This window comes from Mobula hypostoma, chromosome 12 (assembly GCF_963921235.1).
Source record: "Mobula hypostoma chromosome 12, sMobHyp1.1, whole genome shotgun sequence".
In the NCBI taxonomy this organism is placed as follows: Eukaryota; Metazoa; Chordata; class Chondrichthyes; order Myliobatiformes; family Myliobatidae; genus Mobula; species Mobula hypostoma.
Window position 1 is genome coordinate 79,375,211 of NC_086108.1, and position 15,267 is coordinate 79,390,477.

General features: G+C 40.2%; 1 protein-coding gene across 1 annotated transcript in view; it reads left to right on the forward strand.

Moving 5' to 3' along the window:
• The first annotated feature begins 1,724 nt into the window (after positions 1 to 1,724).
• zswim5 (zinc finger, SWIM-type containing 5) overlaps positions 1,725 to 15,267 on the forward strand; it is a 246,964-nt gene continuing 233,421 nt past the window's right edge. The window contains exon 1 of the mRNA XM_063064460.1: positions 1,725 to 2,212. Within this exon, the coding sequence (XP_062920530.1) occupies positions 1,807 to 2,212 (406 nt within the window). The 5' untranslated portion in view covers positions 1,725 to 1,806. The remainder of the gene's footprint in view (positions 2,213 to 15,267) is intronic.

The window sequence follows — 15,267 nt, forward strand, 5'->3', positions numbered from 1 at the left end:
CTGGGTTGTTAGATGGGACAGTGATTAGAGTTCTGGAAGAACTCAGCGGGCCGTGTAGCATCTGTGAAAGTAAAGAAATTGACATTTTGTCAAAAACCTGCATTAAGTTTAGTTCAAAACATCAAATCAAGCATTAAATTTGTTTCCCCCTCCAGATGTTGTTCAACCCACTGAGTTCCTCCAGCAGGTTGCTTATTGGTCCAAATCCTAGTATCTACAGTCTCTTGTGTCTCATTTAGAGTTCTGGGTTGTGGCTGGTCACTGGGAGTTAGAAGTAACATCACTGATATTATGGAGGAGGAAGGAAACAGTAGCTGCCTCTGATTCTGTTATTGGGACTTAGTAGAAAAAAGTTGGGATCCCTGCTGTGCTGTATTCAGGGGTGCATGTAGAGCTACTAGGACTTGATGTTTCAATCCCTACGGTAAGTTGGCACTCTCGATGTTGGCAGTGGGTTTGGAGTGGTGACAAGGAGGGAGGGTACGTACGTCATCGGGGTCATCAGGTGGGCACCCTCGTTCTTTGACGTTTCGTTGATAAGCCCACGACGTCTCCAGAGGGCTTAACGGTGCTACCTGGCGTCCCAGATACACACCCCCACCCCCCTCAGTTCCATGCCCTGTGGTCTGGAGCTTATGGAAAAACATTCTGGTCTTGTGCTGTGCTATGATCAGAACTTGATCAAGAAGAGCAAATGGAGTTGGGAGTAAGATATTAGCTGCCACCCAACCGAAAATAGACGGTCACTTTTGCATTGGAGATCAGCCACCAGCAGGCAGACACAGGCGACCCCACGGAGAGTGCAGTTTTCGTTCAATGCCTATTTGATCAAGTGTTCGTCTCACAATTTCCTGCTCCAGAATGTGGAAGCATTGAAAGGCAATGATACCCAATAGATGTCATTGTTGGTCAAACCATGGTGACTGTGCATAACCTTAGCATTGATGACCGTGAGTGAACTGGTACTTAGATTCCAAACTTCGAGACGAATGTACGTTTTGTAAATAACGGTTAATTTTAAAGCCTTTTATCTTTCATAATATGAAACACAAAATTCTGCAACTTGGAGCAGATAGGAGGAATAATCAGCGGGACATTCCAGTATGGAATAAATTGAAATATCGGGAAATATATCTTCAGAAATTAAACTACATTAATCTGCTTTTTTGCAAAATGTTAACTTTGCTTTAAATTTTAGATGTTTTTTTAGAAGGCAGGCTACTAGTATTTTACTGCCAATAATTAGCGCTGTTATATTTAAACGAAAAGTTATACAGTAGGAGCCAGGCATGCACCAACATCCTGCAGAAGCCGGGGTTTCCCTGCCCCCGTGCTGTCACGAATCCCACGGAGGGCTGCAGACAGAGGCTCTCCCTTGTGCGGCGTGACCTCGCCCCGCATGACATTCAACTCCGTATTCAGCCACACGCTCCTTATATGGCATGAAAGGCCGCGACTTCGAGCTGCAAAAAAATTCCATTATTGTGACGCGAATGTGATTGACATCAAAGGCGACCAATCGATTCCTAAAGGCCGCTCGGGGGGCTAAACTGAACGCGAGGCCGGTCTAACGTGCTGACCATCATTCTTCCTGATTGGCATCGTGATTACCGAATAGGAGAAGAGAACGCTGTAGGGGCAGTCAGCTGTGACCAATGAGAAGAAAGGAAGGGCGGACGATCAGTGGGTTAGGTTGCGCGGCGTAAAGTGGCTGTGTGGTGGTTTCGAATGCTGTGAGGAAAAAAGCAACATTGTAGCGGTGCGGGCTGCGCGGCGGATACTTTCCTCTTTACACTGTGGAGCAGCATGGCGGAGGAGAGAGCTCAGCCGACCGCAAAGCGTCTCTGTTCCAGGCCCTTCCCAGTTTCTAGATCGTCCCAGAAACCTGCACTGACCGGGAGAGTACACAACCCGGAGTCTCTCCTGGATGCCAGCGCTAAAATGGTGGCGGAGAAGTGGCCCTTCCAGCAAGTGGAGGAACGTTTTTCCCGCATCCCCGAGCCCGTCCAAAGACGAATTGTTTACTGGTCTTTCCCGAGGAACGAGAGGGAGATCTGTATGTACTCGTCCTTTAACTACTACTCTCCCGAGGAGACGGCAGCCGCCGCGGCAGGAGGTGCAGCCGTAACCGGGGACGATGATAACAGACTCCCGTTCAGGAGAGGTATTAAACTGCTGGAGAGCGGCTATGTGGAAAATGTTCTTCAAGTAGGTAAGTGTGATTTTAAAAAAAGGCAACAGAAAAAATATAGTTGCTCAATCTCCACAAAAATGGATTCGGTCCAGTGACACTTCCGTTTGAATTGCCTTCTTTCCCACTGTGGAGCAATGTTTTTCCAACTATGTAAAAAACAAATGCTACTTTACCCCCGGACATTTGAATAGTTTACTGGTGTAAGATATCTTTGCAGTTTGGGCTCAGTAGAAGGGAGAAATTAGATAAAACAGCTTGCTGTTTCATGTCACAAAAGAATGCATTTATAGCCTTTGTTTATGTCGATTTGGTTTTTTTAATCGTGGGAAGTGTTTATTGGGAGGGGGTGGGTGTTGATTTAGGGTTAGGAGAGGGCGGGGAAATAAATGAAAGCGACTCCGTGGTCCCAGGAAAAGGTGTGCGTTACATTATAGATAAGGTAATTGACGTATTTATTCTGTCTGTTTGGATTGCAGCTTTGATGAGAAGGCAGAAATTGCAGCTCGCTGTTTTCTTTCGCGAAAACAAAAACATAATCTGTCGTGGTTTTAATTGTATTGAGCTGTCAGAAAGGATAACGCTGCGAGTTGCCTGTCAGGAATGTTCTTGACTGGAGGGTGAAATACCAATCTAGGAATTAAATCCTAAACTGGAACAAGTACAAATGGCGAATATAATTACATTTTGGATAGAGTCGCGACTTAAAAGTATCATGATGCACGGTCCAAGATAGCGCTTTTACTTTTTCCTCCCTTCTGAGAACGTCCAATAACGACCAAAGCGAAAGCGGAGATAAAAGGAAATGGAAGGGAGACAGAGAAAGGGAGCCAAGCAATTTCCATAATAAGGATCGTGTCTCTGTAGTGATGCCAAGGGAAGGAGGTGGGGTGAAAGAGTGACAAAATAAGAGGGTCATGTCGTGGTTTTTCGTTTGTTTCATAGACGGCATGATTTGTAGTTATTGTATGTAATTTACTAGCTGCTCAGCTGGTCTGTTTTGATGCATTTCCAGGTGAAATATATGCGCTTTCAGAAAGTGCTATGCCCTTGAATTTTTCATCTTTCTCTCCCGATTCCCACAGACATTGGGGAACCGAGCCAAAATTGGGTAAATCCTGAGATGACACATCACCCGAGGCTCTGTTGACTTGTTAAAATTGATTTAATAATTTCTCTCATTCTTGCGCCTTGTCAGAAATGAAACGATTTAAGACATAGCGTGGCCTTGTTAAGATGTACAGGTTCATTGGAACGAACTTCGCCATTAAGCTTTTTAGCATCTTAAATGTTGATTAAAAATTGTAATTCGGTGTTTTTGCCTTGGAAAAACTCCCGAGTTTTGTTTGAATCTTGACGTGAAACAACACGATTCTAACCGTATAATTCATACAAGTTTGTACTTGTACAATGCCCCGAGTTTTAAAATTATACATTTATTGACTCGGAAGGAAGGGACTGGACCAAACTAGCGAGGAAGGGCAATCGGTTATGTTTGTTTTCCTTTATGCCATCAATCGCCACTTCTGTTTGAGATTTAATCCCAAATCGCAGAGTCTGTTGTTGAAGCTCCGCTAAAGGACTCTGTTTAGTGCTATCTTGACAGTATTCACATGACGACTTCCGTGAAGGTAGGCGACTTCGCAACTTGGGTATTTGCCACCTGAGGCTCCAACCTGGCCAGCTTACAAAGTAGATTGATGAACGTATTAGTTACTTGGTAGATCATTATCAAGTCTGCGCTAATCGCCTTTCAGATGTTTGGGAGGCAAATAATACTTTATAAGATTTGAATTTTTGACCAGAGTATCTGGGAGGTGTATATTAATTTAATCGAATGGGCATTTATTTGTGCGTGCGTGTGCGAGGGAGAGATTTTATAACGAATGCAGGCTGATGAATGAGATTTGGGGGTGACGTACTTCGCTAGTCTTTTGGATGCGAGTGATGTTTTGGTTATGAGTTTCTGAACTGCACTGAGGAGAATTGTTAGATGTAAATCCTTGCGTATTTCATTTTATTTCTTCAATGAGGCATGAGGTTAAACTTGTGCTGTATGCTAGTTTATAGTGCCCAGTCTGAAGGAGACAGTTTGAAGGAACCTTCTGCACAGAATGCTTTGCTGTGCAGAGTGATTTCACCCGGTGATATCTTTTGTCTTGCAGGTCTCGCTTTATGACATATCCTATCAGAAGTATTGTGCAGTTTGCATTTTTGTATCCTGGTGCATCATTTATACTAAAAGCCTGAAACGCATTCTTAGTGCTAACTGTTCAATAGGCCTAACATCAAGAAGCATTTGGATTAACATATTATGAATAATTAAAGCATTGAAGAGTTCGAAATATAGAATATTCAAATTTTCAGGCATTGCACTATGCACCAGGATGGAAGTTTGATTCGTAAGAAGAACTGAAGCACATGATTGCAATTCGGTGAACCAGCTAGTGCCCCCTTTGATGCTTAAAACTAAAGCAAAAAACTGATCACAAGTTATTTTGAAATCTTTATTGTATTCTGGTGAAATTAAAGTACACAAAACAAGGTCCGATTGAATGACTGTTTCAAACATCCTCACCATAATAAAATGCTATAATGAATTTGGCGCAGTTAAAATATGTCTATACTGCAAACTGTGAGTTCGCCTGAGTGATGGGAAGGTCAATAATTAATGACATTGCAGTCAATTACTAATGCATTGTGCGGTTTCCAATTCAAAAATAAAGTAAATGTTGAGCTTTTATCAGCTTGAATTTGACATACAGCAAATGTTTAAAGGTGAACGTAGAGTTTGCTATAAATTATTTTCCACAGCAGTAAGTGTGTGATAAATGCATTTCAGGCACTTGTAGTGACCTACACAAATTTTACCATCTTTTATCATCGAAATTGTCTGTTCTGGTCCTCTAATTGGAAGCTATAATAATAGTACAAATTACAAGTTTATGTTGAAGGCATAAGTTGGGTACAGTGATTTGAGTTTCTTCCAGTCTGTGCAGTTTGACTGTAATTGGTCAAACTAATATAAAGGATGAAGGAATTTTGAAGTACATTGTGAATCAGCCTCTGGTGTTTATGTGTTGGTTTAAAAAATATATTGTGTTTGAAGCCAGCTCTGTTCCAAAAGGAGGTCATGTAGTTAGATTAAATTATTTGCCATGGTGAACTTCAGCTCATTATGCTAACCTTTGGGCTTTTGAGGAGATTCATAAATAAAATTGTGCACAAGGAGCAGTTTTTTTAAAAAAGTTAAGATAAAACAAATGTAAGTGCATTTAAAAATTAAAATTTATCAAAATTATTCTTTAAATTTACTTTCTATTACTGTAAAAATTAAGTTAATTATGGGTGGGATTTGGCAATGAATGTAATTGCTGTTTTATCACTAACTATGCTCATTTCTACAGAATTATAAAGGTATCAGATTGTCAAACTTAATACAGATTTTTTAAAAAGTCTTGTGCCATTTACAAGTGCTTTTTCCACATTTAATTGAAAATTTGGCATTTGGTCATAGGCAAATAATTTTGAATAGAATTTGAGCAAACAAAATCAGTTTTCCAAACTTGCACAGGTTTTGACTCCAATTTGTGTGTTGGATCTGTATTTACCACAGGGTCTAAATACAACAGTTAGAGCATTGATAAATGGTCACAATTCACAAAAATATAATGGGACATCTGATCATTGGAAGTAGAAAGCCAGTTAAGATTCTGAATGAAACCTCTCACTATAGTGCATCTTGTTTAATCGGCATCATGTTGCACCGATATGTATTTATTATTATGGTAAGGAGTTCATTACCCTGGTATAATAGTTTTGCTGATATCTAGGTGAAAATGAAAGACACCAAATTAATTCAGAGTGTTGCAAAAATAACACATAAAGGCGGTAGAACTCTGATGAATTAATTGTCTTGATTGTTATCAATTTTGTAACTCACGATGATTCATTTGCTTGTCTTTTATTTTCATTTCCAAATACAAGTGATTTCTGAATATGGCCAGCAACTGGACAAATAAGGGATCATTCTGTTTTGCAGAAAGAAGAGGAAATTTTATATATCAGGAGAAGAATTGCACAGTACACGAAGAGCAGCAGTGTCTTGTGTTTGGTTCGGGAGGATGGGGGGGGGGGAGATGCTGCATTTGTTTTCAGAGCCAGATCAGTAGAAGAACAGAGACTGTTATTTAAACTCAGCAGAGGCCGTGCAATGCATCATTACATTGTTATTGCGTAAAAATGCAAAGTGTGGGGGAAGGAAAAGAAATAAAAACTGGGAAATCAAATCAAACTTGCAGCTGGAGGTAAGACTGAACAGACAATAGGGGTGGGATCAAGTGGCATCATTCAAACTGGATTCCGTTAGGTAAATGGAACAGGCAAAAAAAATGATATAGCTTGACTAATTGTTCTTTTTTGGCATGGTATTGCGTAGTGTTCACATAAGGAATTTAGCAGTTGAATTTAATCAGGCAGTTGGTTTGCAGATGTAAATTGATGTCTTTTGTCCTACCTTTCTAGGCTAATAAAAGGTTTTGGCTTTTTAAAATTGCATCTAATGTGATATTTAAAAGTTTAATGTTGAAGTGAAATTCTTTGAAATATAACATCTTAATGTGTGATTAAGCAACAACTATCGGAGCATTGTTTTAAAATAAAATTTCCACTTTGTAGCTGCATTTTCCACATGTGAATATTAACAGTCTCTTCAGTTGTGTTGGTGGTGAGGAACTATGGCCATGTCTATTTGTCCACATATGAATTCCCAGTAGGGGTCACTGGTTGGCCACAAGGAGTGGTCGCTCTTTGGAAACTTTTATTTTCTCCATACACAGCAGGACTAAGGGCTATCATTGCACCTAATAACATTGCAGCATATATCAAGCTCATGTTGATCCACTGTAGCGAGGAATTACAGGATGCAGTCTGTTGTGCTATTAATAAAGTTCAAATTTATTATCAAAAGTTTGTATACCATATACAAACTTGAGATTCATCTTCTTGTAGGCAGCCACTAAACAAAGAAACACAATAGGATCCACGAAAACCCTACACAAGAAAGACCATCAAACATCCAATGTGCTAAAGAAGACAAATTGTGCAAATAGTTAATAAAAAGTGAACAAAGAATGCATAGAGCGTGAGTTGCGGAGTCCAAGGAGTTCAGTTCACAGCTCTGGAGGCAGTTCACCACAGAGGTGAGTGAAGCCAGTCTAGGAGACCGAAGGCTGCAGAGCAACACCTGCTCTTCAACCTGGTGGCATGCCTAATGTTAGTAGCGAGAAGAGAGGGAGATGGGTCAAGCACAGGCAGAATGCCAATTCACTTTCTGTTCTCGGGCTACGACGCATTAATCTGGCTCAACGCCTTAATCAGTGTGGAGTAATAGAGCCGAGCACGGGTTCGTTTTCTGCTCTTGGGTCTCGACGCAACATCCACCCTCATTGATAGGCATACCTGCATTCTGAAGAGTCAGATTCACCGAATCCTTCAGGAGATGTACCAGATCGAGTGTTATATTTACAAGGAATGGTATGGTACTGCTAATGTATTCAGTTTTCCTCTTGAAAAGTTTAAAAGCTTACCTTTGTCAATTACTTTCTCTGATTTATACTCTAGTTAATAGTATCTGTTTTCATTATAACTTGATACCTACTTGATAATTTTAGTGCTGTTTCAAAACAGAGCTCATTTGATCTCACAAGAACAATTTCCTACTGTAATGCTGCTGAAAAATTTACCTTTATTAGATGGTAAATATTTCAATGTTGAAACATTAATTCTTCTGCTTGCGGGAGTATGATATTGAAGTGTGATTGAGGTGTTTTAAGCTGATAATTCTGAACATGAGATGACCTGCAGATGCTGGAAATCCAAAGCAACACACACAAAATGTTGGAGGAATTCAGCAGGCCAGGCAGCATCTATGGAAAAGAGTAAACAGTTGACGTTTCAGGCCGATGAAAGGTCTCGGCCTGAAATGTCATAATTCTTTCTTGGTTTCCCAATTAAATCTTTTTGATTTTGTCTGTTGGGATAATCAAGCATGAGGACATTGCTAAATAACTTGATCCCACATTTAAAGCATTCAGATTAGAAAACATTTGAAATAAGGAATTCATCCTCCAAAAGCTAGGTTAATTTTCACTCTCTTGGGAGGGTTATATAGATTTTTGAAATACAACATAAAATGCCGTAAGTACACTGTGCTAAGAGAGAAATTGAATTAACATTTGAAGTCAAAGGGAAATTAGAATACAAAAGCTTTAAAGTTGCAGAGGAAAGTGAGGGGAAGGTGAGAGAAGTGGTTTTAAAATGAACCTCGTGATGGAGAACATGAGATTGAATGAAATGTTGTTGAGTCTTTTGAAGGAGGTATAAAGGATTGTGAATAACATCTCACAGAAGTGTAAGTTAGGAAAGTTGAATGAGCTCTACAGAAGTGAGGAAAACCATAAATCCTGAAAAATTGAAATGCAAGCCAGGAAACATTGGATTACCTGGAACAGCTGAGTCAGGAAGACTAATGCTCTTCTTTGGAAGATGTGTTTTTTTCCTCATCAATTTGAGCTTTATTGGAACAGAGCTAGAACATAAAACAGAACACTACAGCACAGTACAGGCCTTTCAGTCCATGATGTTGCACCAACCTTTTATCTTCAAAGTCAAATTTATTATCCACCACATGTAACCCCGAGATTCTTTTTCCTGGGGGCATACTGGGCAAATCTATAGAATAGTAACTATAAACAGGATTGTTGAAAGAGCAATTAAAGCATAGAAGACAATGAACTGCAAATGCAAATATAAATAAATAACAATAATTAACAAGAACATGAAATAACAAGATAAAAAGTCCTTAAGGTGACGTCATTGGTTGTGGGATCATCTCAGTAGATGAATGTAGTTATCCTCTTTTGTTCAGAGCTTGATGGCTGAGGGGTAATAACTGTTCTACTCTTAAGATCTTACTGTAAGTTCAATCTAACTGTACCCTTCTACAGAGCCCTCTATTTTTCTAGATTTATAGTGCCTATCTATGAGTTTCATAATATTAGCTATTTTTTGCTCTGGGAGAAAGTTGCTGGCTATGCATCTTTTCTTATACACCTTAATCAAGCCACTTGTTATTGTCCTTTGCCCTAAAAAGAAAAGCCCTCGCTCACTCAACCTTTCTTCATGCTCTCTAATTGGGCAGCATCCTGGCAAATCTCCTCTACACCCTCTCCAATGCTTCAACATCTTTCCTATAATTAAGGAACCAGAACTGAACACAATATTCCAAGTGTGGTCTAGCCAGGGTTTTATGGAGCTGCAACATTACCTCACATCTCTTGAACTCAATCCTCTGAGTAATGAAGGCCAGAACACTATGTGCCTTCTTAACAACCCTATCAACTAGCACGGTAATTTTGAAGTATCTACGGACATTCACCTCAAGATCCCTTTATTTCGTCTCACTGCCAAGAATCCTGTCAGAGGAGGTTGTAATCTGCCTTCAAATCCAACCTTCCAAAATGGATCACTTCACACTTTTCCAGGTTGAACTTCCTCCACCACTACTCAGCCCAGTTCTGCTTCCTATCAATGTCATGTTGCAATCTACAACAACCATCCACCGTCTCCACAACTCCACCAAGCTTCATGTTATCTGCACGCTTACCTACCCACCCTTCCACTTCCTCATTCAAGTCATTTATAAAAATCACAAAGAGGAGAGGTTCCAGAACAGATCCCTGCGGAACAGCACTGGTCACTGACTTTCAGACAGAATACTCCATAACAGTGTTGGAGATCAAAGAAAGGAATGGAAACTCGATGGAAAATAAACTGCAGGACAACTGGAAGCTTGCTCAGGTGATTTGTTGCTTCACTAGTAAGGTTTTAAGGCCCAGTATGACTGGAAGTGATGATGTAAGAGTAAGTGTTTTGTTACCTGTAGTTGTACTGCAAATTGTCATGGGAACAGGAATGAAGTTTGCTGATGATACAAAGATTGGAGGTGTAGTAGACAGTGAGGAAGGTTTTCAGAGCCTGCAGAGGGTCTTGGACCAGCTGGAAAAATGGGCTAAAAAATGGCAGATGGAGTTTAATACAGACAAGTGTGAGGTATTGCACGTTGGAAGGACAAACCAAGGTAGAACATACAGGGTTAATGGTAAGGCACTGAGGAGTGCAGTAGAACAGAGGGATCTGGGAATACAGATACAAAATTCCCTAAAAGTGGCATCACAGGTAGATAGGGTCGTAAAGAGAGCTTTTGGTACATTGGCCTTTATTAATCAAAGTATTGAGTATAAGAGCTGGAATGTTATGATGAGGTTGTATAAGGCATTGGTGAGGCCGAATCTGGAGTATTGTGTTCAGTTTTGGTCACCAAATTACAGGAAGGATATAAATAAGGTTGAAAGAGTGCAGAGAAGGTTTACAAGGATGTTGCTGGGACTTGAGAAACTCAGTTACAGAGAAAGGTTGAATAGGTTGGGACTTTATTCCCTGGAGCGTAGAAGAATGAGGGGAGATTTGATAGAGGTATATAAAATTATGATGGGTATAGATAGAGTGAATGCAAGCAGGCTTTTTCCACTGAGGCAAGGGGAGAAAAAAACCAGAGGACATGGGTTTAGGGTGAGGGGGGGAAAGTTTAAAGGGAAAATTAGGGGGGTGGCTTCTTCACACAGAGAGTGGTGGGAGTATGGAATGAGCTGCCAGACGAGGTAGTAAATGCGGGTTCTTTTTTAACATTTAAGAATAAATTGGACAGATACATGGATGGGAGGTATATGGAGGGATATGGTCCGTGTGCAGGTCAGTGGGACTAGGCAGAAAATGGTTCGGCACAGCCAAGAAGGGCCAAAAGGCCTGTTTCTGTGCTGTAGTTTCTATGGTTTCTATGGAATGGATATTGATTCACCCTTCTGTCTTAAGAACTTACTAGAGGTCCCTTCAGAATGCTGAAAGGGAAGAGGAAAGCATCGCTAGTGGTAGCATCCCGTTGAAAGTGTGGAAGTGTTTAGAAAGTGATCTGTTGAACATGGAATCTGGTGGGGTGAAAGGCGAGGGCATGGGAAAATTCCATCCTTGTCTGAGCTTGGAGAAGAGACTGAGAGCAGGAGTACAGGAAGTGAATGTAGTTGAGAGCTTGAAACTCTGAGAGAGGAAACTGCAGCTGAGCAAAAAAAAATGAGGAATGCCTGGGAACCACCAGGGTGGAAGGCGATGTCATTGGAACATCTTGCAGAGAAACTAGGAAAAAGGAAATTCTGCAGTGTGGAAGAAACTGTAAACAAGAGTTGCCGAAGTCCATGTACTTGTAGCAGTTGTCACAAACCTGAGATGGGGATGGAGGTCAAAAAAGTGAACAGTAGCTTGATGGACCATTTGAAAGTGCGAGCATGATGGAAATAGATAGCAAAGATGATGACATCCTTAAATTCTTTTGAAGATTTTTTGATGCTCATACAGTCTTCAATATCCAGAAGGAAGAGAGGAGGATCATAAAGCCCTAGAAAACCACAACACTTTGGCCCATCTAGTCCATGCTTAAAAAGCATTTAAACTGCCTACGCCCATCGACTGGGACCATAGCCCTCCATACCCTTACTATCCGTGTACCTATCCAAACTTTGCTTAAACATTGAAATTGAGCTCACATGCACCACTTGTGCTGGCAGCACATTCCACACTCTCACAACCCTCTGAGTGAAGATGTTTCCCCTCATGTTCCCCTTAAACTTTTCACTTTTCACCCTTGACCCATGACCTCTGGTTGTAGTCCTACCCAACATCAGAGGAAAAAGCCTTCTTGTAATTGCTGTATCTATACCCCTCATAGTTTTGTATATCTCTATGAAATCTCTCAAGCTTCTATGTTCTAAGGACGGGTGGATTTCAGGTGGATTAATTTATTAATTATGGACATTAAGGGTTAGGAAGCCGAGGGATGCAAAATGGCATTGAAATGCAGGTCACATTTAATCCAATTCAATTGAGAGATGTTGTAAAGAGCATTATGTTAAAGCTGTAGAATCAGAATCAGGTTTATTGTCACTGACATATGTTGTGAAATTTGTGGTTTTGTGGCAGCAGTACAGTGCAAGGCATAAAAATGATATAAATTACAATAAATAAATAACTGGTTCAAAAGAGAAATAGCAAGGTAGTATTCATGACTATCAGAAATCTGATTGACGAGGGGAAGAAGCTGTTTCTAAAATGTTGAGTTTGTGTCTTCCCTGATGGTGGTAATGAGAAAGTAGTGTGACCTGGATGGTGAGGGGCTTAACAATGGATTTGAAAATGTCCTTTATGGTGGGGAGGTTAGTGCAAGTGATCGAACTTCTTGAGTTCACGACTTTCTGCAGCCTCTCTTGATCCTGCAGATTGGCGACTCCATTCTCAGTGCTGGTGCAACCTGTCAAAATGCTCTCCATCGTACATCTATAGAAATTGATGTCTTTGGATACATACCAAATCTCCTCAAACTCCTAATGAAGTGCAACTGCTGGCATGCCTTCGTGATTGCACCAATGTGCTGGGTCCAGGATAGATACTTTAAGATGCTGTTGCACAGGAATGAAACTGATCACTCTTTCCGCCCCTTAATGACGATTGGTATGTTTTCTCCCAACTTCCCCTTCCTGAAGTCCACAAGCAATTCTTTAGTCTTGCTAAAAATGGGCGCAAGGTTGTTGTTGCATTACCACTCAACAAGCTGATCCATCTCACTCCTCATCACCTTCTGAATTTCTCACGTCGTTTGTGTCAAATTAAATCAGCGAGGGTTGTGCTGGACAGCTCACAAGTGCTGCCACGCCTCTGGCGCCAACAAGCATGGCTCTAACTGTGCATTTTTGCATTGTGGAGGAAACTGGAGCACCCGGAGGAAACCCACACAGTTACAGGAAGAATGTACAGTCTCCTTACAGACAGCAGTGGGAATCAACCCCTGATCGGTGATCACTCGTGCTGTAAAGTGCTGGTGCTTACTGCTATAATGTCATAGCTGTAAGCACAAGCACTTGATGTCAGTGATGTCAATGGCATGTTTATAGATGCCATTTGAGTTGTGCCTAGCCATTCCAGCCATGTATGTAAAGAGTAGGGAGTATTTATTCAGGGGTCTGGCACAATTCAAATTATTTGTGATCATCATCTGAACTCTGAACTCTTTGGGTTATTGCCTGGAAAGAAGTTGATTTACTTCAGGATGGACTTAAGCTTCTGTACTGCCATAGTGTCAGTGCATGGTCAAAGTGTGTTTGAGCTAAAGGATTTAAAACCCCTGTTACAGAAGTTACTTGGTTTGTCCCATTGGGAAATGGAATATTGTCCTGTTCCACGTGAGTTTTCAGCCTTAGTGATGGAAACAAAATTCTGTGTTCACACTAAGTGGTAACATTTTGTTCAGTCAAAATGGTTTAACTCTTGCTCACAATAATTTACTTATTAATTGAATTGTCACCAAAAAGTGCCAGCTTTGCCCTCACGCCTTTCATCCTGAATGAGATTCATGTTGATACCTGTTGGACTCCTGACATTTCAAAATAGTGGATATTTCTATTTGTGTGTTGATAACTTGTCTTTAAAGGCAAAGTGTAATCCAAGGAAAAAACATTAGAGATCCAGATCTTTGGTTCTGTGGATTCTCTAAGTCCAACATGACTGAATTAGTGTGAACTTGAAATAGATGACCTGCATTACAACTTAAATAATGCCGATTTTCCGGTTGTTAATGGAGAAGAATAATGATAGGCATAGTAGTAAAGAAGGAATTAAGTCATTTTCAATCACATCCATGATTGAATGAATAAATGTATTTACGGCTATAATTAAGTCTCATTCCCTTCTGATATTAAAGCTGGGATTTAACCTGATGAATCCTGGAAACATTATCATCCGTTATCGTGTATTGCCAGCAACCATGCCCAGATGCAGATTAGAAACACTTCTACTCCGTCTTCATTGATGTGCAGTGTTGTCCAGTATTTACTAGTTGCCTACTTGTTGCTCGTTACAACTAGTGAAAAAATCTTTTGTAGGAAACACATTCTGTAAGGGAGGAGCTATAGATGCTTTATTAATGTTCTGCATGGATTATAGTTTGAACTGTCTAAATGATTTCAAGTGTATAAACCTTATTTTATTTCGGCTGACAATGCATTTTGTTTTTGGTTGAAGAATTTACTGGTTTTACTTTTACCTGTTGAAGGGTTGGATAGGTTTAGATGTGAGGAATTAAAATAACTATTTAGAAACAAATTTAAGTATCTTGTACTACTGCCATAAAATAGTGAATTTTAAGTTTGCAGGTTCTGAAATGACAACATAAGTTACACCTAGCTTCCCAATAATAATTTAGGTCAGTAATTTGCACCAAATGGTGTAAGATTGTTAAAGCAAGATGGTTCAGTGTGCCAGTTTCCTCCTCCCAGGTGCGCTTTGCAATGAATCAGAGTCGTCGTTACTGTAAATTAGATACAGATTATTCAGTATGCGTTTGTGTAAGCCATTCAATGGTACGTAATCACTATACTATTAAATTGATTAAATATTAGCTTTATTTGTCACATGTACATTGAAACATACAGTGAAGTGCGTCAAGTCAGTGAGAATGTGCTGGGTTACCCGCAGGTGTCGCGACATTTACAGCACTGACGTTGCAAGCCATTAACTCACTTACCCTAAACGTATGTCTTTGGAAAGTGGGAGTACCCAAAACGAATCTCGCGTGGTCACTGGGAGAACATACAAATTCCTTGCAGACAGTGGAGGGAATTGAAAACTTTTTCTACACTAAGTGAGAACCAAATCCCTAACCTAACAAGCCACTAACAGTGATTTTTAGAAGCGATTTTTTTAAAAAAAAGAACAAGAATTGTATTGATTTAAAAATAAATATGATAATTAATACACCAAGAAACAATTAAGGATGTCAAAACAAACACAGCTTTCTGGGAAAAAAGGGCCTTTTCTTCTCGATATTCAGGCCAATTCCATGCAAGGTTGGACTGACTCCATAAAGAGACCAGCATTGCATATTTCACTCAACGCATCTGAGACTTACGTGAGTT